The 23,015-nt window shown below is 41.8% G+C and overlaps 1 protein-coding gene across 2 annotated transcripts; it reads left to right on the top strand.

The window, feature by feature from the left end:
• The first annotated feature begins 1,453 nt into the window (after positions 1-1,453).
• On the top strand, positions 1,454-23,015 carry DAD1 (defender against cell death 1). Of its 2 annotated transcripts, none has more exons than XM_006077837.2 (3): positions 1,454-1,785; positions 12,451-12,625; positions 22,774-23,015. In XM_006077837.2, exons 1-2 carry the CDS (start codon positions 1,575-1,577, stop codon positions 12,579-12,581), a joined length of 342 nt encoding a protein of 113 aa, XP_006077899.1. In that variant the 5' UTR covers positions 1,454-1,574; the 3' UTR covers positions 12,582-12,625; positions 22,774-23,015. The 2 variants fall into 2 exon arrangements, with proteins under 2 accessions (XP_006077899.1, XP_006077900.1); XM_006077838.2 differs by lacking the exon at positions 22,774-23,015 and adding an exon at positions 15,791-15,918 and having other exon boundaries at positions 1,465-1,785.

Here is a 23,015-nt window from a genome sequence, read left to right as displayed (position 1 = left end):
AAATGTAAGCTGTAAAAATACCTGGTTCATGTACTACTTGTAGCTCAGAGGGAGAAAGACTAGGTCTGGAAGGTCAGATTCATATGAAATTAAAACGCAGAAAATGCCAGAAATTAAGGTATATCTTATTTTTCAAAAAAAGTTAAAATGCTAGATATGAATAGTTGATCTCACTTGTTAAAATACAAACCCTTAAACCTTTATAGTTTCCTCTGCAAAATAAGTCGGAGCTGGTAGGGTTTGAACCAGGCACCAGGCAATGCTCTTACAGGCCTTTCAGAGCTGTCATTCTGGATAGTACGACAGGTTCAAGATGATAGTTTGGGATTAGAAGGCTGCTAAACTTAGAGAAGGAAATGGCAACCCACTCCAGTGTTCTTGCCTGGAGAATCCCAGGGACGGGGGAGCCTGGTGGGCTGCCGTCTATGGGGTCGCAGAGAGTCGGACAGGACTGAAGCGACTTAGCAGCAGCAGCAAACTTCATCATATACCCTTATGCAATTTAATGGACTTTCTCCCCGCCCTGCCCATCACCAGCTCTTTTAAGACTATATCGTATTTCCCTGAGGATACCTAGAATCTAGCATAACGACCTGCTGCTGCTGCTAAGTCACTTCAGGAGTGTTCGACTCTGTGCGACCCCATAGACGGCAGCCCAACAGGCTCCCCTGTCCCTGTGATTCTCCAGGCAAGAACACTGGAGTGGGTTGCCATTTCCTTCTCCAATGCATGAAAGTGAAAAGTGAAAGTGAAGTCGCTCAGTCGTGTCCAACTCTTAGCGTAACGACCTACGATTTAGCAAAATGGGGGCTGGAGGAGGCGTCCAATAAATGTCTGCTGATTGAATGAACACCTGCGGGACTAGGTTTTACCGCGCTTATTCCTAAGCGTCCTCAAGAGGTCAGCTCCCAAATCGAGTTCAGGGCCTGGCGGAGGTTCCCGCACCTTCGCACCGCACTTGCCTTCTGCAATAACCAAGTCTAAACTGATGCCTTCGCAGTGACCGGCTCCGGTGGTTCTCACTGCGGGACAACTTGAGTTCCTCTAATGATCTGGGACAGGCATCTGCAGTCAGTGCTCTTAACAGATATAGGGCCGAGCGGGTACCGAAACCCAGGAAGCGCCAGACATTGACTTAAAGCAGATCCAATAAGGACGCCCAAGAACCAAAGAAAGCCGGAACCCTCGGGTAGCCACACTGTCCGCTGAAAAACCTGTCCTCCTCTTCCTCTCACGCTACCCTGTTGCTAGAGCAACTGTGGGCGTCACTAACCCGACGGCGGAAACAGGACAAAAAGAGTACACGTCTCCAGCTCCGGGACAGATCCGTTGCGCAGGCGCACTAGCTTTCTCTGGCTGTGGTTCTCATGCCGTAGACGTATTCTGCGTCTGCGCATCACTTGTTTCGCGCCTTGGCCGGCCTATACGCCTGCGCAAAGTGGCAACTCGAGGAGGGCGGAGCTTGCATATTAGCTGTGCGCATGCGCCAAGCCTATATCCCGTGTGGTGGTCTGTTCAGTTAGGAGTTTGAGGGTAGGCCGGCGGGAATATTCAGCTTGTAGCCGACTGTAGCCATGTCGGCGTCTGTGTTGTCGGTCATCTCGCGGTTTTTAGAAGAGTACTTGAGCGCCACACCTCAGCGTTTGAAGTTGTTGGATGCGTACCTCCTGTATATACTGCTGACTGGAGCGCTGCAATTCGGTTATTGTCTCCTCGTGGGGACCTTCCCCTTCAACTCCTTCCTCTCGGGCTTCATCTCTTGTGTGGGGAGCTTCATCCTAGCGGGTAATGATTCTATAAGTGATCTCAATAATAATGTGTTGCTTTGGTGCGTACTTCTATTTCCACACAGTTCCCTGGTGGCTCAGAAGGTAAAGCGTCTGCCTACAATGTGGGAGACCCCAGTTTGATCCCTGGGTCGGGAAGATCTCCTGGAGAAGGAAATGGCAACCCACTCCAGTACTCTTGCCTGGAAAATCCTATGGACGGAGGAGCTTGTTAGGCTACCGTCCACAGGGTCGCAAAGAGTCGGACACGACTGAGCGACTTCACTTTACTTTTATTTCCACAGTACTCGGTTCTGTATCAGACCACCGCCTTCTGAAGTTGTGAGGGTAATCTGCATTGCTGTGTTTTTGTGAGTGGGGAAATTGAGGCTCATTCAAGTTGTCGTACCTAACGCGAAAAAGCCGCCGAAGAACTGGACTTAAATCTAGAAACACCTTCATTCTGCTCCTCAACCTGGTGATCCACTTCACTTTATATTGGTCCAGGGAAAACTGCATTTCATCTTTAACTTAAGTTTAACACAGCTTTGAAGTTGGTAAACTTTTAAAACGGAAAACCCAACTCTGAAGCTGTTATTTTACTGTCTTGAACTCAGCTTTCATTCTCATAATTCTGTTATTGGTGTGATACAATCAGAAGAATTTTATTTTTCTTTATGCCATGTCTTTGGGTTTGAGGCTGCTGTGGCTAAAATTGAATTGGCAGACCCCCTAACTTCCTCCCCAATGAGAAGTTGATGGCTTGTCATTGAAGAAAATGCCTAGTGAGAGGGAGTAATGGAGTTCTTGTGGGGGATTGTGATTTCATAGCTGTTGAGTAATAGGTAATTGGGTCTAAGAAATGAAAATTGCTTTAGGAAAAAGGATTCAGGGCAATTCATAGTTGCTGTGGAAGGGTATTGGTTGCATTTCTTTTTACTTTTTAAATTTTGTTCTTTTAAAACTTATTTTTAACTGGAGGAGAACTGCTTTACAATGTTGTGTTGGTTTTTGCCATACAGCAGAGTGAATCAACCATATGGATACCTGTATCCCCTCCCTCTTGAAACTCCCTCCCACTTCCACACTCCCATCCCCCATCTCTAGGTTTTCATATATCACTAGGTTGAGCTCCCTGAGTTACACAGCAGCCTCCCACTAGCTATCTGTTTCACACATGGTAATGTATATGTTTCAGTGCTACTCTCTCAATTCATCCCACCCTTTTCTTCTGCTGTGTCCACAAGTCTACTGTCTGCCTCTCCGTTCCTGCCCTGCATATAGGTTCATGAGTACCATTTCTCTGGATTCCATATATATGTGGCAATATATGATATTTGTTTTTTTGTTTCTGACTAACTTCACTCTGTGTAACAGGCTCTAGGTACATCCACCTCAGTTCAGCACCCTCAAATCTATTCCTTTTTATGGCTGAGTAATACTCCATTGTATGTATGTACAGCTTCTTTATCCATTTATCTGTTGATGGGCATCTCGGTTGCTTCCATGTCCTGACTATTGTAGATGGTGCTGCAGTGAGATTTGGAGTACATGTGTCTTTTTGAATTACAGCTTTCTCAGGGTGTATGCCCAGTAGTGGGATTCCTGGGTTATACGGTAGTTTTATTCCTAGTTTTTAAAGTAATCTCCATACTATTCTCCATAGTGGCTGCCTCAGTTTACGTTCCCAACAGTGGAAGAGGGTTCTTTCTTCTCCATATCCTCTCCAGCATTTATTGTTTGTATAATACATTTTTTGATGGTGGCCATTCTGACCAGCGGAGAAGGCAATGGCACCCCACTCCAGTACTCTTGCCTGGAAAATCCCATGGACGGAGGAGCCTGGTAGGCTGCAGTCCATGGGGTCACTGAGTCGGACACAACTGAGCGACTTCACTTTCACTTTTCACTTTCATGCATTGGAGAAGGAAATGGCAACCCACTCCAATGTTCTTGCCTGGAGAATCCCAGGGGCGGGAGATCCTGGTGGGCTGCCGTCTATGGGGTCGCACAGAGTCGGACACGACTGCAGCGACTTAGCAGCAGCAGCAGCAGCAGCAGCATTCTGACCAGTGTGAGGTGGTGATACCTCATTGTTGTTTGATTTCTTTAGATCATTTCTCTAATAATGAGCCATGTTGAGCATCTTTTCATGTGTTTATTGGCTGGATTTAGAAAAGGCAGAGGAACCAGAGATCAAATTGCCAACATCTGCTGCATCATCAACAAAGCAAGAGTTCCAGAAGAACATCTAATTCTACTTTATTGACTATGCCAAAGGCTTTGTGTGGATCACAATAAACTGTGGAAAATTCTGAAAGAGATGGGAATACCAGACCACCTGACCTGCCTCTTGAGAAATCTGTATGCAGGTCAGGAAGCAACAGTTAGAACTAGACATGGAACATCAGACTGGTTCCAAATCGGGAAAGGAGTATGTCAAGGCTGTATATTGTCACCCTGCTTATTTAACTAATATGAAGAGTACATCATGAGAAACTAGATGAAGCACAAGCTGGAATCAAGATTGCCGGGAGAAATATCAGTAACCTCAGATATGCAGATGACACCACCCTTACGGCAGAAAGTGAAGAAGAACTAAAGAGCCTCTTGATGGAAGTGAAAGAGGAGAGTGAAAAAGTTGGCATAAAGCTCAACATTCAGAAAACTAAGATCATGCATCTGGTCCCATCACTTCATGACAAATACATGGGGAAATAGTGGAAACCGCGTCAGACTTTATTTTTTTGGGCTCCAAAATCACTAATGGTGATTGCAGCCATGAAATTAAAAGACGCTTGCTCCTTGGAAGAAAAGTTATGACTAACCTAGACAGCATATTAAAAAGCAGAGACATTACTTTGTCAACAAAGGTCCATTTAGTCAAAGCTATGGTTTTTCCAGTGGTCATGTATGGATGTGAGAGTTGGACTGTGAAGAAAGCTGAGTGCTGAAGAATTGATGCTTTTGGAGAAGACTCTTGAGAGTCCCTTGGACTGCAAGGAGATCTAACCAGTCCATCCTAAAGAAGATCAGTCCTGGGTGTTCTTTGGAAGGACTGATGCTGAAGCTGAAACTCCAATACTTTGGCTACCTGATTTGAAGAACTGACTTGCTGGAAAAGACCCTGATGCTGGGAAAGATTGAAGGTGGGAGGAGAAGGGGATGACAGAGGGTGAGATGGTTGGATGGCAACACCAACTCAATGGACATGAGTTTGAGTGAACTCTGGGAATTGGTAATGGACGTCAGGGTGGCCTGACGTGCTACAGTCCATGGGGTCCCAAAGTGTTGGATATGACTGAGCAACTGAACTGAACTGATGCGTCTTTGGAGAAATGTCTGTTTAGGTCTTCTGCCCATGTTTTGGTTGGCTTGTTTGTCTTATATTGAGCTGTGTGAGCTGCTTGTATATTTTGGAAGTTAATCCTTTGTCCGTTGCTTTCTCCCATTCTGAGGGTTTTCTTTTTATTTTTGTTTATAGTTTCCTTTTCTGTGCAAGTGTTTTTAAGTTTAATTTGGTCCCATTTGTCCTTTTTTGTTTGCATTTCTTTTGACACCTTTGACCTTACTAAATCCACCGCTGCCTTGTGTCTGTTTCTTGTGCTGGGGTTTCTAACTTCCCCAAGTTGTTCTATCTATTGGAAGAGAAGGGGGGATGTCAGTTTGGCTGAGAAAGGGAATTGTAGGCGATTATGTGGAAAGATTAGGTAGTTCTGGGTGCTAGAACCTTGAGGGCCAGGCCAAGGAATTTTATCCTGTAGGTAATAGGAATGCGTCTAAGCATTTAAAACATTTAAAAATGTTTTTAGATTTGAATGAAGGAGAGACTTAAAATTGGTGTTAATGTGTAGGATAAATTGGAGGGGAAAGTTCTCTAACCTGTTTCCCTTAATTTCTTTTTGGTAGTCTGTTCTCTTCCATCCCTTCTGCATGTGTTATTTAGCATATGCTGTTTGGAAATTGACTAGTACATTATAAATCAGTACAGGATCCTGTCACTTTTTTTTTTTTTTTTTTAAAGCCTGATATTATTTGGGCCCAATGAAAATGATCTGTTTTCTTCTATTTCCTCATGACTGGGGAGACTTACCCATGGTTTCAAGAAGGAGCCAGAGGTAGAAAATTGCCATTGAGAAATTTTTTTTGTTGTTTGTTTTTTTTTTTTTTTTGATCAACAGTTTACAGTGTAGAGGACTTCAATGATAGAATATTTTTCTCTTCCAGACAGATTTCAGACATCCTCAGCAGCTGACTGTTTATCTTGTGGTTAGATATCTCTAGAAGAGACACCTGTCCCCTTTTCAGAATAGCATCCCAGTGTTGGCAGCCCTTCTAGTTTTTCCTTTTTTACTTGATTGAAATACCTCTTTTTGCTCCTTTAAAGTGCTATTTAGGAGGGATGTGTGGAAAACATTAAGACTGTCTTTAAAATAAGTCTTTGATCTTGAAATCAGTTTTTAAGTAGTTTCACAGCTTTTGTCTATTCTGTTTTCTAATCTTTATGAAATACTTTTGGAATTAACAAAGTTTTGTTTCCCCTGGTTTATAGATCCAAAACGGCTTGAATTTGAAAGACAAGGAGGCCTAATTCAGAGTGTTTTCTTTCTCATGGCAGCTCTTTGGCTGTGAAGACTGGAGTCCAGTGTTTCTTTGGGAATTATCTATTAGATTCCTAGGCCCATAACTGTTATCAAAGAGATTGGGAGTTTGGCAGCATTATGCCTGACAGTCCTGTTTCTAAATCTCATATCCATTGCTAGCTGTTGTCTTCTGTCACTCAGGCTCTCAATATCTGCTATCTGGACTACTGTAATCTTCCTTATTGATCTCCCAGCCTCTTGTCTCTCCCTCCAGTCCCTCTTCCGCTATGTTTGCAGGCTTGATTTGACTTGCAGATCTAACTGTTCTACTCCCCACAGAAAATGTGTCTGTATCCAAAGAGAAATTTAAAAGATTTTTTAATGGTGTAGAGGCTTTTTGATGATCTGGCTCTGGACACATCGCAAGCTTCTTCTCTTGTCTCCACCTCCTCTGTATTTTATATTCCAGTATTATTGTGTTACTTATTATTCCCTGAACATTCCAAGGTGTATTAAGCTATTTTACCTTTGTTTGATTGCCTGGAAAATTCCTTCACTTCTTAGACAGCTCAAGTGCTGCTTCCCTTTGAGCCCTTGCCTGGCTCTTGAGATTTAAGTCTTCCTTCCATGTTCTGTAGGTGTGTAATGCTCTGTTCATCAATCAGTGCTTAATAATGGATATTCAGTTGTGAGCGTGCCTCTGATAAGTTAAGGAATGTTGAACATTTATATGTCAGGTTTCCTGGCAGGGAACTGAGAATTTAACTATGGAACATGCAGATGTGGTCTCTACTCCCACAGGGTTTATAATCTGGTGGGAGATGCAGGCAAGTACATGGATGTGGTGCAGTGATGGAGAAGTATTGGTGAGAATAGTGCTCCTGTAACACTTCCCTAATATGTTTGCTTTTCCAAGATATGCTTCGTAGTTTCTCTCTGCACTCTCACCTGTCTTTTCTCTTTTCCTTTATTCTCAGTTGATCTTGCTTTGTTTTTTTGCTTTCCCTTTCCCAGCAAGGAATCATAGCAGCTCACCTCCACTTGTACCCCTGCTCTCTGACTTCCTGTGATGGTGGATGATATATCCCTTTCCTATCAGAGGCCACCTCCTCCACGTGTGAAGAGCATCTTGATGTCTCTTGCTCACTCAAGGACTCAGCTTCTGTAATCATCCCTGCATTCTGTACCATTAATTTCCCTCCACTGGATCATTCCCATCATACACATATGCTCTAATTAATTAGAGCATAATTAATTAATCCAATTAAAATTAATTTGACTCCAGATACCCCTCTAGCTACTGTTCCATTTCTTTTCCATCATCACGGAATTCCTTGAAAAAATAGTCTAGTTGTTTCTGCTTCCTGACTTTCCATTTGCTCTTAACCCACTCTTGTTGGTGGTCTTTCCCCACCACTACAGTGAAACCACTCTTTCCATCTTGCCAGATCTAATGGCACACACTTCACCTTGCCTGAATGCTCGGCAACATTTAGCAGTTAACATAGTTGGCTGCGTCCTTCTGCGTGAATGAAGTACTTCTCAAAACTTGTACACCACACTCTTCCTGATGGTTCTTTCTCACCTCATTGGTTTTTCTTTCCTACTGTTTGTGCTAGGTGTTTCTCGGTCTGAGGGTGTGGTTCCAGACCCAGTCTCTATTTCTTTCCTTTGCTGCTGCTGCTAAGTCGCTTCAGTCGTGTCTGACTCTGTGTGACCCCATAGACGGCAGCTCACCAGGCTCCCCCGTCCCTGGGATTCTCCAGGCAAGAACACTGGAGTGGGTTGCCATTTCCTTCTCCAATGCATGAAAGTGAAAAGTGAAAGTGAAGTTGCTCGGTCGTGTTGGACCCCCAGCGACCCCATGGACTGCAGCCTTCCAGGCTCCTCTATCCATGAGATTTTCCAGGCAGGAGTACTGGAGTGGGGCGCCATTGCCTTCTCTGTTTAGGTGAATGTAAATAATACCTATGTAACTGCAACTACCACGTTAATATTTTCAGTTTTAACCTGTTCCCTGAATTCCAAATTAGTAAGTCCAGTTGCCCACTTGACATCTTCACTTGATGTCTAACACACAACTCCAAATTGAACCTTCTGGCCCAACCACCTCTCTTCACCAGTCAGAACATAGTGTCAATGTTGGTTAAATTGTTGAAGCTAAAAATTTAGGAGGTTTTCTTGATGCCTTGATTTCTCTTATCTCCCACATCCATTACATTAGCAAGCCCTTTTCCAAAACACAGCCTGTATCTCTCCACTTCTGTCCATTTTATTACCATTGCCCAAGCTCTTTGGCTTCTACATGACTCTTTTGTTTCTTTAACTCTGCAAACCATTCTCTATATTGCAGTTCTACCATCCTTAGAAAATGTAAATCAGATTATTTTACTCAAAACTTAGGAATATTACTCCATTGCTCTTAGAACTACATCCAGAGTCTTTACTGAAGCTTACAAAACCCCACTGGATTTGGCCCTTGTCCCCCTCTTGCCCTTGATCATGAGTCTAGTCAGTCTGACATGTTGTACCTAGAGCATGTCAACATTGTTCTTGCTGCCTGGAACGCTCTGCCCCTAGATCTTTCCATAGTTGGCTCCTATCAAATTTTGGTCTTAAAATAGCACCTTGTTAGAGAGATCTTCTGTTACCATCAAATAAGAAATAGCTTCCTAGTCACTCTTCTATTACCTTGTTTTCTTTAGAGCACGTATCTCTACCTCATATTTCTTTATTTGTTTTTTTTTTTTGTTTATTATGTTTCTCTTCATTGAAGTGTAAGTTCTTTGGGAGCCAGACTCTTGTCTTATTCTGTGCCAAAATCCTAGCACACTGCATGGCACATAGTAGATGCTCAGTAAATATTTTGCTGAATAAATGAGCATTTAAGGAGATTAAATTAGAACCACTAAAATGGAGCAAGCTGCCTCAGGAGGTAGTACGTTTCCATTTTTGGAAGTGCTCAGGGAGAGACTATTTGTATGTGGGGGGTTGTTTCTTGAACAGAGGGCTTTCATGATGACTCAGACAGTAAAGAATCTACCTGCAATGCAAGAGATGCAGGTTTGATCCCTGGGTTGGGAAGATCCCTTGGAGAAGGGAATGGCAACCCACTCCAGTATTCTTTTTGCCTGGAGAATTCTATGGACTACAGTCTATGGGGTCACAAAGTGTTGGACATGCCTGAGAGACTAACACTTTTTGAACAGGCGTTCTTTGCCTTTTTTTTCACCCCTGCATGTGGGGGATAGTTGCCTCTGTGATAACACAGGCTCTGGATGGTTTGTAATTCTCTACCTGGACATGACTTATCAGATTCTGGAAATGGTAAGTATATTTTGAAATGATTCCCAGCTGATTCACGCAGCCCTCTTGGCATACCCATCCCCACCACCTCTTGGGCATTTTGTGCATCGTAAGGGATGTTGGTCTCTATGACATTCAGGGTCCTTTGCATCTCTGCAAGATTCTGACTCTTACGTTGTTATTGAAGTAAGTTCGGTTACTGTGATTGTGAAAATGGTAACATCAATTCATTTCCTTATCTACCTTCATGTGGAGTTTCTCTTTACTTTTGTCCCCCATTCTCAAGCATTACTCCACTCCCACCTTCCACCCCAGTCGCCACTGTTAATTGTGTTTGGTATCTCTTTCCCCAGATTTTTTCCTACATTCCAAGAAAAATGAGAAAATATATTTACTTGAAGAGAAATATGGAATAGAATAGTAGAATATTTTTGGCTCTTTTTCAATTAATGTATTTTAGATATCTTTACTGTCAACCTATTGAGAATTCACCTCATTCTTTTGAATAATTGCATGGGGTTTTATTGCATGTCTGTAGTGTAATTTATTTAAATAATCCCTTGATGTCATTTGGACTGTTTTCACTTTTTTTTTTCAGCTTTAGGTACATGCTGTTAGAATGTCCTTGTTCTGTAAGATAAATTCTTAAGTTAAAAGGTGGCAACATTTTAAACATTATAATAGATGTTGCTAGTTGCCCTGGCAAATGGATGAAGCAAGCTGTACTTGCCCCAGCAGATTTTAATTGGCCACCCTTGTTTCAGTCAGTGTCCTTCATGTTTTGTAGAGTCCAGGTTCCTGAAAACATCAGGACTGTTTCCATGTTTAAGCATAATGACAACTCTGTTGCCATAGTGATGGACTCTTGAGAATTAGTCTAGTAGTTTTCTGACCTTTGGGTTAGATCTCAGTTCATTGCCTTCTCTTGGTTAGTGGTAAAATGGATGCTCAGTTCAATTCAGTCGCTGAGTTGTGTCTGACTCTTTGTGACCCCATGGACTGCAGCGCACCAGGCCTCCCTGTCCATCACCAACTCCTGGAGTTTACTCAGACTCCTGTCCATTGAGTCGGTGTTGCCATCCAACCATCTCGTCCTCTGTCAGCCCCTTCTCCTCCTACCTTCGATCTTTCCCAGCATCAGGGTCTTTTCCAGTGAGTCAGTTCTTCAAATCAGGTGGCCAACGTATTGGAGTTTCAGCTTCAGCATCAGTCCTTCCAATGAACACCCAGGACTGATTTCCTTTAGGATGGACTGGTTGGATCTCCTTGCAGTCCAAGGGACTCTCAAGAGTCTTCTCCAACACCACAGTTCAAAAGCATCAATTCTTTGGCATCCAGCTTTCTTTATAGTCCAACTCTCACATCCATACATGACTACTGGAAAAACCATAGCCTTGACTAGACGTACCTTTGTTGACAAAGTAATGTCTCTGCTTTTTAATATGCTTTCTAGGTTGGTCATAGCTTTTCTTCCAAGGAGTAAGCGCCTTTTAATTTCATGGCTGAAGTCACCATCTGCAGTGATTTTGGAGCCCCCAAAAATAAAGTCTGTCACTGTTTCCACAGTTTCTGCATCTATTTGCCATGAAGTGATGGGAACAGATGCTAGCCTGAAGTAAATTTAAGTTCTGTAATCATTTGTCACAGGTATAAAGATATTTTGGAAAAGTGTATCCCTAGAACTTTCTTTTCATGTCAGATGGTCACTGTGGCTACAGTATCAGGTTGTAATCTTCAAGGGTACAGAAGGTGGCAATGGAGAGTTCTCTGTCAGAGCTATATGTAATTTAGATTTCTTGCCTTTTTTGAGACCAACAGTTGCTAGAACTGGGAGATCAAAGATTATAACTGTGAGGTCCTCGTGGATACGCATCTCTGCTGTCTAATATACATGTTCTGTTGGAAATAATTCACAGTTTTATAACTTGGTCTCAGCCTGCCTTCTTTGTTACTACCTCAACTACATCTCCATCTTAAAAAGTTTATAAACTTAAGTCAGGAGATAAGAGAGTTTTCAAGATTTTCTGGTTGTATATATATTTTTTCTAAGTAAGCTTTTGATTTTTAGTTTAACTCTGAGAAGTCATATTATTCCCTTTAACAAACAACAGCAGAAAATTTAAGTGTACAACTTGATGAACTTTAAAAAATTTACCCTTTTAACCACTACCACATCAAGATATAGAACATTACCAGCACCCTAAAGGTCTCTCCGCATGTTTTCCAAGTCATCTCTCCTGTGAAAGATTAAAAACCACTATCCTGACTTGTATTACTGTAGATTGTTTTTGGCCGGTTTTAAGCTTTGTAGAAGTAGAATCATAAGAATGTACTTTTTGGCGTCTGGATTGTATTGCTCATCATGATATTTGTGGAAATCCATGATGTGAAGTTCTTTCATTGCTTTATGGTATCTGTTGTATGCATATGCCTTAATTTACCCATTTTACTGTTTTGTTTGTGGGGTTTTTTTTGTTTTTTGTTTTTTTTTTGGGGTTGCTCAACTTGTGAGATCTTAGTTCTCCAACCAGGGATGGAATCTGGGTCCCTGTCAGTGAAAGTGCTGAGTCCTAACCACTGAACTGCTGGAGAACACCCTCTATTTTACCATTGATAGATATTAGATTGCATCCATTTGGGGGCCACCATGGGTATCATTCCTGTACATGTCTTTTGATAGACTTAGGTATGACTTCTGTTGGAATAGAATTATTGGGTCAGAGGGTCTGAGTATGTGCATTAGTCATACGTGTTACATACTTGATAATCATTTTTGTGTTTTTGTTCTTGTACAGTTTGTCTGAGAATACAGATCAACCCACAAAACAAGGCGGATTTCCAAGGCATCTCCCCAGAGCGAGCCTTTGCTGATTTTCTCTTTGCCAGCACCATCCTTCACCTTGTCGTCATGAACTTCGTTGGCTGAATCATTCCTGTTTACTTAACTGAGGAGGAGGAGACTAGAAGAATGTAAGTGATGATCTTAGCACTTATCACATGATGTTGGTTTTAGGAATAGAGATTGGAGGGCTGGTTTTGAACATGGTTGGCAGAGTTCCCATAGTGCTGATGAGAGGTTTGCAGAATTTTCCATATTGGTCTGCAAAGTTTGTGTTAATATCATCATGATTCATCAGTTCTGCTGATCTTGGTCATTGCCTTCTCTTCTCACTGTTCTGGAAATCATTAAGATAGCAGAAAATGGGAGTTTGCTTATAGCTAATACATTAATTTCTGCACCAATAGCCCCATGAAAATGACTCTGAGATCTTGGAAGAGACATAAATTGTAGATTTTGGTTTTAGTTTTGCTCTATAATTTTTTTTCAGATGACTTCAAGTGCTGGGCCATTGTTCCCATAGTACCTAGTATAGTGCTTACACCTGATACATGTATAGTATATGCTAAATGAATGATAGCTTCATGATGACAGCTTCTTGCTAATATATGTGCTAAATTAAAAATTAATGGGAAAATTGGATTAGCTTGGGAAAACACCTTAAAATATAAAATGAGATGCTGTTTGGTTCATTTGTCAGTTTTCCTTTTTTTTAGCAGTAGAGCTCTTTTATTTCCTAAGTATCTCAATCAGTTCAGTGCAGTTGCTCAGTCGTGTCTGACTCCTTGCGACCCCATGAACCGCAGCACGCCAGGCCTCCCTGTCCATCACCAACTCCCGGAGTCCACCCAAACCCATGTCCATTGAGTCGGTGATGCCATCCAACCATCTCATCCTCTGTTGTCCCCTTCTCCTCCTGCCCTCAATCTTTCCCAACATCAAGGTCTTTTCAAATGAGTCATCTCTTCACATCAGGTGGCCAAAGTATTGGAGTTTCAGCTTCAACATCAGTCCTTCCAATGAGCACCCAGGACTGACCTCCTTTAGGATGGACTAGTTGGATCTCCTTGCAGTCCAAGGGACTTTCAGGAGTCACCTCCAACACCATAGTTCAAAAGCATCAATTCTTCTGCGCTCAGCTTTCTTTATAGTCCAACTCTCACATCCATACATAACAACGGGAAAAACCATAGCCTTGACTAGATGGACCTTTGTTGACAAAGTAATGTCTCTGCTTTTTAATATGCTGTCTAGGTTGGTCATAACTTTTCTTCCAAGAGCAAGCGCCTTTTAATTTCATGGCTGCAGTCACCATCTTCAGTGATTTTGGAGCCCAAAAAATAGAATCTCAATATATAAAATGGCAGAGGAGCCAGGGTTGTTTTGATTGACAGAGTTGAAAAGCCCTCTTTGCTTGGGCTCTCCTCGTGTGTAGTATGCCCTCCCCTCCATCCTTCCCTCCTAAGCAGAATCCTAAAGCTCTGAGAAGCACTTGACTTTGTATTAATACTTATTTTATATATGAGGAAAGAGAGTTCCAGAACAGTCTAGTGGGTTTCCTTGGCCATGCAGCTCAGTGGTAGCAGAGCAGTGTACTAGTCCAGTGGTGCTCTTCCAATATCCTATGTTGCCTACTGATGAGTAAATGCACTCTATTCTCTGCCTTTCCCTACAGAATTAAATGTTGCTATTATTGGGGTAGAGAAAAGAGAACCTTAGGAAATGTTACCGTCTCTGGGGGAAGAGGCCCAACCTCTTTCTGTTGTACTTGGAAAGCTGTCATTTTTGTATTAATCAGAAATCTAACACATGAGTTACAACAGCCATGGGCAAGGTAAATGTAATAATGTGACTGACTGTACTTCAATTTCTATCATAAGTCAATCAGTTCCTTAGTATATTACATAAAGCCTTTCCATTTTTTATATTGTCTCAAAAACAGTTCTGTTAGTTCAGGTGAAGTTTCACTTTTGGCAATAGTTAAGTTGACAGAGATGGTTTATATCAGTGAAAGAGGTTGAGAACCACTTCTTTCTACTATCCTAATACAGTTGAATTTTTTGGAGACCTGATCAGGACTTGAATTGTTCTCTCATATGCCAGTCAATGCCTTGATACTGGGAATACAAAGAAAAGGAAAACATAGTTCCTGCCTTCAAGAAGTGAACAGTCTAATGGAGAAGCATGTACCCACAGCAGTTAGAGCCATGCTAAAGACCTGAACAAAGTGCTGTGGGGGCTGAGAGAAGGTGGCTGCCATGCTTTCTGGGAGCAGAGGCCGCAGGCGAGGTGTCTGACCAATGACAGCTTCTTCAGTGCAGGTGGAAAACTTAGCCAAAAACACTGACCTTCATTGACCTGTGAACGTCCTGAGTAACCCTTGGGCTCCAATAGTAAAAATGCTGGAAAGGTCATAAGTCTTCTGACTGCCTTCCTCTAAAAGCAATGCCTTACTTTAGAGCAATGCCTTAGTCTAAAAAGTAAATGCCTTACTTTTTTCTAGATGAGTCATGGTGGTGTATGCTTTAACAAGGGGACAGAGCATACAGTCCAAGGATGTTCTCTAGGATCAGGGAGATACCAAATCATGAAAAATTATTTCTTAGGGCTGTCATGATTGGAAGAGGACTCTGCTGCAGAGAGCTTAGTATTTCAAAATTATGACAAAAACAGACAAAAAAGCAGGCTCAGCAGAAACTGAGTCTGCATACTACAGACCATATTAACGACCTAGGGCCACCTGTTCAGCTGGGAATTATAGGTCCAGGGTACAGCATAATCTTCCAATCCCAGATTACAGTGTTAAATCATTCTATAGAGGGTGTATTCATAGAGAAATTCTTCTGTGGGGGACTCATCAGGGTTTTTTTTTCCCAGAGATCTTTCATTTGACATACAGTATACTGTCCTGCTCTCAATCTTCAAATAGACATTTTTCTGCTCTTTTTCTGTGTTTCTAATTCAGTTCTATGTGCAGTGTCCTAAAACACTTTTAAAAATGGTTTTTAAGTGAGTTTTCAATATTTATATCAGAGGGTACAACAAAAATTTAATACTTTCCATTTTTGCCAAGTATGTTGGGAGTTGGGTATAAAAAGAATAAACATATATAGCGTACTGCTTTTTGTGAATTTTGGGGTAGTATTTAAAACCAGCAGCGACTCTGAAAAAGGCAGATCAGAAGAAAATGGCATTGAGTTAAAGAAATGTTTTCAAGGAGAAGTAAGGAAGTTAGCAGATAGTGAATGCTCACATGGATCAGGTTTTAAGTGCTTCTTATTCTGTTTTATTTTCAGAACAAACCTCTTGAGGATAAACTTGCTAATTCCATTTATGAACGGGAAACTAAGATTCAAAGAGCCTTACTGGAAATCTTTTAAGTTTGATAATCCAGTCTGATGTAAAAAAATGTTTTTAATCTCTATTTTTGCTTGTGTTACTTGCTCAGTCTTGTCCGACTGTTTGCATCCCCACGGACTGTAGCCCACCAGGCTCCTCTGTCCATAGGGATTCTTCAGGCAAGGATACTGTAGTGGGTTGCCATTTTCTTCTCCAGGGAATCTTCCCGACACAGGGAAATCTGGGTCTCCCGCACTGCAGACAGATTCTTTACTATCTGAGCCACCAGGGAAGCCCTAATTTTTGCTTAAAATTGCTTATTATAGGAACTTCCCTGGTGGTCCAGTGGCTAAGATTCCATGCTCCCAGTGAAGGGGGCTGGGTTCAATCCCTGTCAGAGATTAGATCCTACATGCCACAACTAAGAGTTCCTTCACCACAAGTGAGGTTCCTGTATCCCAACTAAAGATCCTGCTGCAATGAAGATTGAAGATCCTGCGTGCTGCAACCAAGACCCGGGGCAGTCAATAAATACATATATAAAAAAAAATCACCCTTCTTAAAAAAATTGCTTATAAAAAAATTGCTTATTATAAAGTATTTGACAATTGCACAGTCAGAGAAATGTGTTTAAAATGTGGCCACAGTTATTTTACCACCGTCTTTTCCTTTATTACTTACTTTCTTTGCTTGTATGGCAATGTTAAAAATACAGAAAAGTACAGAGAATAATATAACACCCCCATGTTCATTACTTGCAATGAACAGATTTTGAACAGAAACTAAGCTAAAGTTCCTTTGAATCCCTCCAGTCCCCATTGTTTCCCTCTGCTGTAAGACTTTACTGTCTTCTTAAAGTTTATAAATATGTAAAAACTACTGTTAACACAACCTTATCCAAACTTCAGACTTTGTGGCCCCCTGAAAACATGTCCAGAGATAGCAGAGTGAGACACCTGTGGTAAAAGGTAGCTGTTCAGTTGGCAACACTGGTATAGGTGGCTATTGCTAGGTTTAAGAATAGACTTCATAATATTTAAAAAATTATTATAAAAAGGAAAAATGCTCCCAGTGAGCTTCTGAGTTGGGAGAATCCATGCACCTCTAAAGTGTTGGTATTTGGCACTTAGGTGGCAGTAAGTCTATTTTGAATGCATCATATTCAGTAGATTTGAATATTTAAAGATTTACATAACTACAGGTGAATATTTCCTGTTTTGTTTTTTCATGTCTCCTTGTGAAATTCTTTTCGGAAAATGTCAGCCTACCTCAAGTGTTCGGAAGGGAAGAGAGACTTAGCTACATTGGATCACAGCTTGGGAAGGGAAGTTCCTGATGACTCCCCGAATCAGGGGGAGGAGTGAGCAGGGCTTTGACAAAGGGACAGACCTGCGCTTGGAAGTGTGCTTAGCCTGGGGGAGATAGTTGGCCACCAGCTTGTGCTGAAACCTTGTTAGTGTTACTTTGTTTTTATGGTGGAGGGTCTTCTGCAGGACTTTATTTATTTATTGTTTTAATTTTATTTTATTTTTAAACTTTACAATATTGTATTGGTTTTGCCAAATATCGAAATGAATCTGCCACAGGTATACCTGTGTTCCCCATCCTGAACCCTCCTCCCTCCTCCCTCCTCATTACCATCCCTCTGGGTCGTCCCAGTGCACCAGCCCCAAGCATCCAGTATCGTGCATCAAACCTGGACTGGCGACTCGTTCCATATATGATATTATACATATTTCAATGCCATTGTCCCAAATCATCCCACCCTGTCCCTCTCCCACAGAGTTCAAAAGACTGTTCTATACATCAGTGTCTCTGTTGCTGTCTTTAAAAATTCATAGTGTTTAATCCTGGCTGAAGCGAGGGTGCTACAAGGAGACATAACTCTGGGAATTATATTCCAACAAGCAATTGCTGTTGGCTTTTCGAATTCATCAGTAAATATCAGTACTGTAGTAATCTAGAAAATTACCTCTAAAGGGAATCTTAATGTGATTTTTTTAGGCTCTACTGCCACCTAGTGGCTGGTAGATTTCATTGCTGAGAGTATACTACAAGCTCAAAAGAGAAACTGAGTTTAGGGGAAGAGACCACAAATACCTTTGCGATAAAACCTAGTTTCTTTCCAGTCACAGGAGGGCAGCAGAGCTCCAGGTGGGCCTAGATGTTAGGTGGGGGTTGCTTTACATTCTGACCAGAAGTGGGCAGTGTCGAGTGAGGCACAAAAGGGCATGCAACCTTACAGTGACCATGGGATTTTGTTACATGTGAAGACCAAGTGTACAGTGGCCCACAGATGTACTTTTTATTTATTTTTCTTGTCAGTTCAGGAGCTCCCATTTTGGCTTATTCTAGACCTGTTTCTGACTTGATGGACAGGAGTTGGTGATGGACAGGGAATCCTGGTGTGTTGCAGTCCATGGGGTTGCAAAGAGTTGAACACAACTGAGTGACTGAACTGAACTGAACTGAGGCCTGGTTTTGCTCTTCTCCTGGCAGCCAGCTTTAAGTTTGTGTGTGTGTGAGGGGTTAGTTTCTATTTCATTTTCTCTGTGACATTTCACCTTTATTGAATTAGCCATCAGATAAGTTCTGAAAAAGGGGAATACTCTAAATTTGTAGAAAACATTTTGAGTTAGCATAGTCTTTTTTTCAACCCCCCTTTTTTTCCTTGGTTGGAGAATGAGCTTAGTTTTTTACCTATTCTTAAAACCTTGAATCTGCTTATTTTTTTTTTTACAAAAAACTCCTGATAACTGATGACTTTTAATTGGTGATTTTGCTCTATTTTTTATTTGGTTCATTGAAAACCAGCAAAAAAAAAAAAAAAAAAAAAAAAAAGAGGGACTATCAGGTAGATTATTATTATTATTATTTTTTTTTAAATTTTGTTCTGTTTTTTTAAATTTGGCTGAGCTTTGTGTCTTATGGAGCCCTAGTTCCTGACTAGGATGGAACCTGGGCCCCGGTAGTGAAAGTGCTGAGTCCTAACCACTGGAGCGCCAGGGGACTGCTACAGATTTGTGTTTATGAAGTCCCTGCCTCATTTTCTCTACCCTTGCAGCTCAGATGATTCCTGCTGCAAGGCATTCTGCCCCCAGGTTGCATAGGAGCCTCTTGGGGCTCTCACAGTCCCCGGTACCTGCCCCTAATGCTGCACTTACCATACACTTACGAAACCATTCATTTTCCTGTCTCTCCCACTGGACTCTTAAATGCCCAGGGAATAGGGACCTTAGAGCTTAGCACAGAGCTAACAGTCATAGTGCATGTTTGGTGTGTAAATCATTTTCAGCAACAAGAAATGCTGTATAACATAGCTGTATCCTTAGTTATGTGGATGCTCAGACATGAGGAGTGTGCTGTAGAAGAACGAAGCCAAGGAAACAGTCTGCATGAAGGGTGGTAGAGTGGGGCACGAGCAGGAGACTAGAAGTCAGAAGACCTGTGCTGTAGAATTTGCTGTGCTGTTAACTAGTTGGAGAAATAAGCTTGTTGCTGAGCCCTCATTTCCCCTATCTTTACAGGGAGGGAATTGGCCTGGGTGGTCATCAGAGTCTCTTGCAGTTGTTGAAGCCTCTGATTAATAGTATTCATGATAGTCCCCTTGTGTTTGAGGAGGGTCACACTGTGTAGATCCTCAGCTGAGCTTTGCTTTTTTTTCCCTTGCTTTTTTCCTTTAGTTTTTGCTTTTTATACATTACCAGGTTTTCATCATCCATCAGGATGGTAAAAAGTTAAAAATGCACAATGCTTGTATAAAGCCTTTTACAAAATTAGACATTTGTTGAATGTTGTACCGCTATCACATCACCAGGTTTGCAGGACTCACACATTCCACGTGCACTTTTATACACATCAACCTGTGTCATCCCCCAGCTCATGCTGGGGTCAGTTCAGTTCAGTCGCTCAGTCGTGTCCAACTCTTTGCGACCCCATGGACTGCAGCACGCCAGGCCTCCCTGTCCATCACCAACTCCCGGAGCTTGCTGAAACTCATATCCATTGAGTCAGTGATCCATCCAACCATCTCATCCTTTGTTGTCCCCTTCTCCTCCCGCCTTCAATCTTTCCCAGCATCAGGGTCTTTTCCAGTGAGTCAGTTCTTCACATCAGGTGGCCAAAGTATTGGAGTTTCAGCTTCAACATCAGCCCTTCCAATGAATATTCAGGACTGATCTCCTTTAGGATAGACTGGCTGGATCTCCTTACAGTCCAAGGGACTCTAAAGAGTCTTCTCAACACCACAGTTCAGAGGCATCAATTCTTTGGCACTCAGCATGGCACTCAGCACGCTGGGATGGAGGTAGACAAATAGTAGTAATCCCTTTCTATACATGAGGTAAGAAAACCTTGATGAAATTTAAATTAATTTGTCCAGGGCCTGGAACTAATAAGTGACTGAGTAGGAACTCATTAACTGACATTTTTACTCCAAACTTTTATATTCCTTCTTCTCTATAGTGTTCAAAGACTTGGATGATAAATATATATGTCTTGTTAGAAGGTTTCTTTTAACAGTATCAAAGTTGCTTCTCTTTTTTAAATGGGAAAAACTTAGAGGTAAATGTTTCTGCACAATAAGTCATCTTTAATATGATCTGGAAGAAATGGAGGAGAATGCACATCAGGAAACCTGACTTTATCTCAAGAGGGTGACCCTGGGCCAGCGCTGTCCAATAGAACTTTGCTTTGGGCAAACTTGAGTCTGCAGCTGCCCAGTATGGTAGCCACTGGTCACATGTAGTTAGTTATTAAACATTAGAAATGTGGCTGTGTAACTGAGGCACTGTTTTTTTTTTTTCCTTTTTGGCCACACCCCGCAGCATGTGGAATCTTAGTGCCCTGACCAGGGATTGAGCCCACACCCCTTGCACTGGAAGTACAGAGTCTTAACTACTGGGCCGCCAGGGACGTCTAAGACACTGAATTTTTAATTTTATTTAATGTTAACTCAGTTTGAATAGTCACGTGCGGCCAGTGGCTTTGGTGTTGGACAGCACAGCTCTGGACAGATCTGTCAGACTCTCAGATGGCAGTTGCCTCATCTGTAAGATGAGAAGACTAGATGCGCGTTGATTCCTATTTTCTCCAATTTTAGTTTTAATTGGGTGAGTAGAATCTAGGATGAGATGGATTTGAAGGAAAATTGGTATTTGAGCATATCTGCTCAGTGCTGGTGTCTGAACAGAGATGGTGCTGAGGAAGCAGACATTCCAAATGGAAATGCCCCTGTCTGACATCATCTTTTGTGACTTCACAGAGAGTGAGTATTTTGAATAGTTCTTTGTGTTGTGCCTTGCTTTCTCTTGAGATGACGGGAACAGGTTGATGGAATGGTGCTGTCTTTCCTGCTCGGGTGGATAGATGGAAGAAGCCATGCTCACTCTCCTCAGCAGGTGGCTTCCACTTTACATATCTTGTTATCAGGGGAGGAAACTTTATTAGTCAGTTTCCTGAAACCTTTATCCCCTGGTTAACAGTTGAAATCATTCTTCTGACCTGGTGAATCGTTCAGTTTTGTTGAGCTAATAATTCAAAGACTCCTAGAAGCTCTGCTTTTAGAATACTGTCTGGTAAATATACTTTTGCCTTAAAAGAAAGGAGCAGATCTATGTAAATAGGAATTTTCTGAAAACCATTTTCAAAGAAATTTACTCTCATGAATCATTTTCTTGCTTTTTAGATGGACCAGTCCCAATGTCTTAGATTTAAATGTTTTAATATCGTAAGATCGCAAAACTTGACTTTCTTAGTAAATGAGGATTTCTCTTAGCATTCTCAGTGGGTCAGGGCTCTTCCCGGAAGTGGCCAGTGCTCTGGTCCTCTCTCACCTTGGCTGTTAGCACTGATGTGATAGTCTGTTGTCAGAGAGTTTGCTTAAGAAATTTGATGGAGTGAATAGGTGAGTTTCAGGAGATCTTTGTTCTTTGTTTGGCACTGTGATCACTTTTGCTCCCCAATTTTTGCTCTTTGTTTTACATATTCTAATTCCACTGATGTAGGAATATTCTGCAATTATGTAGCATTTCTGTAAGTGCCATTGTTAGTGAAATGACAATCTGGCTAGGAGTCTAAGATCTTTCCTTTAAGCTCTGATGCTAGAATCTCCAGATCGCCTGAACCAATACACAAAGTAAGGTGGTGCCCTTTCACGTAGCGGGTAGCCCCCCTCTTCTGAAAGGTAGTATCTTCCAACATTTCTCAAGTCATGACACACACGGAAGATGGCACACTGCTTGCGGCTGGGGACGCTGGGGCGCCTAGAGCCAAGGGGTCACCCCTGGCCACACTGGGTTGGAGCACACTGTGTGGGTGGCCCTCCCAGAGGGGTGAGAAAGAAAGCCACTTCTCTTGGGGTTATTCTCTACCTCGTTCTTGCCAAAAATAGTCTTACTTTTAAATGAAAATTATTCCTTCTCTTTTGGTCCTTTGTTAAACCTGAGGTTGGGGATCTTTTTCTGGGTTTTTCAAATTCTTTCTTCCACTCCCCACCACTCCCACCCCAATGATAAATTAGTGCTTTATAAGCTTTCTAAATCCAGAAAAGTTCTTTAGGTTAAGTTGCAGCCCTCTCACCACAAAGAGGGTTTGTGGATCAGGAAGGTCAGAGTGACTTATATGAAGTCACACAGCTGATTAATTGTAGAGCCAGCGTTAGAACTGCGTCTACAGTTCCAAGTCATTTCTATCTTGGAATTGAGATTTGAGCATTAGTTTTTATGGATACTTCTGTAAAATGTTCATTGAAAAATATTCGCTTTATTTTGGTTGTTCTAGCCTGGTTTAAATACTTTCCAGAACTGGGGAACCCTGTAACTGCCTTTGTCTATACGGGTTTAGAATTTAGGTTAAAGGATTTGAGGCCCTGTCTGTAGTATCACAAGACATTTTAGAAACCATGAATATCTCTTCTTACCTCTCTGCTTCTTTCTTTCAGGTTCACTTTTTAATTTCCCCTGGATAAGAGCTCTTTGAGATGGCAGTTTGCTGGACACATGGATTTTCTTCAGATTTATGCTCACTACCAACTCCTTGGGGTGCAGGTGGAGAGCCTAGAGAAGTTCCCTAGGTTCCTTCCGGGCCAGAACAATTTTGTAATAAGCATTTGTTAGCACAGCTTCTGCCTTCCACGAAGTGTAACCTTTTTGCCTTCCAAATTAAAAAGTTCCATGCCACTCC

Source organism: Bubalus bubalis, chromosome 11 (assembly GCF_019923935.1).
Source record: "Bubalus bubalis isolate 160015118507 breed Murrah chromosome 11, NDDB_SH_1, whole genome shotgun sequence".
Classification (NCBI taxonomy): Eukaryota; Metazoa; Chordata; class Mammalia; order Artiodactyla; family Bovidae; genus Bubalus; species Bubalus bubalis.
This window is presented reverse-complemented; position numbering and strand designations above follow the sequence as displayed.

What these genes read in the sequence shown, in the direction of transcription:
- DAD1 (XM_006077837.2), top strand. Translation starts at nt 1,575, where the DNA reads ATGTCGGCGTCTGTGTTGTCGGTCATCTCGCGGTTTTTAGAAGAGTAC. An exon ending in GGGGAGCTTCATCCTAGCGG is followed by an intron (nt 1,786 to 12,450) that starts GTAATGATTCTA and finishes GTTCTTGTACAG; the next exon opens with TTTGTCTGAGAATACAGATC.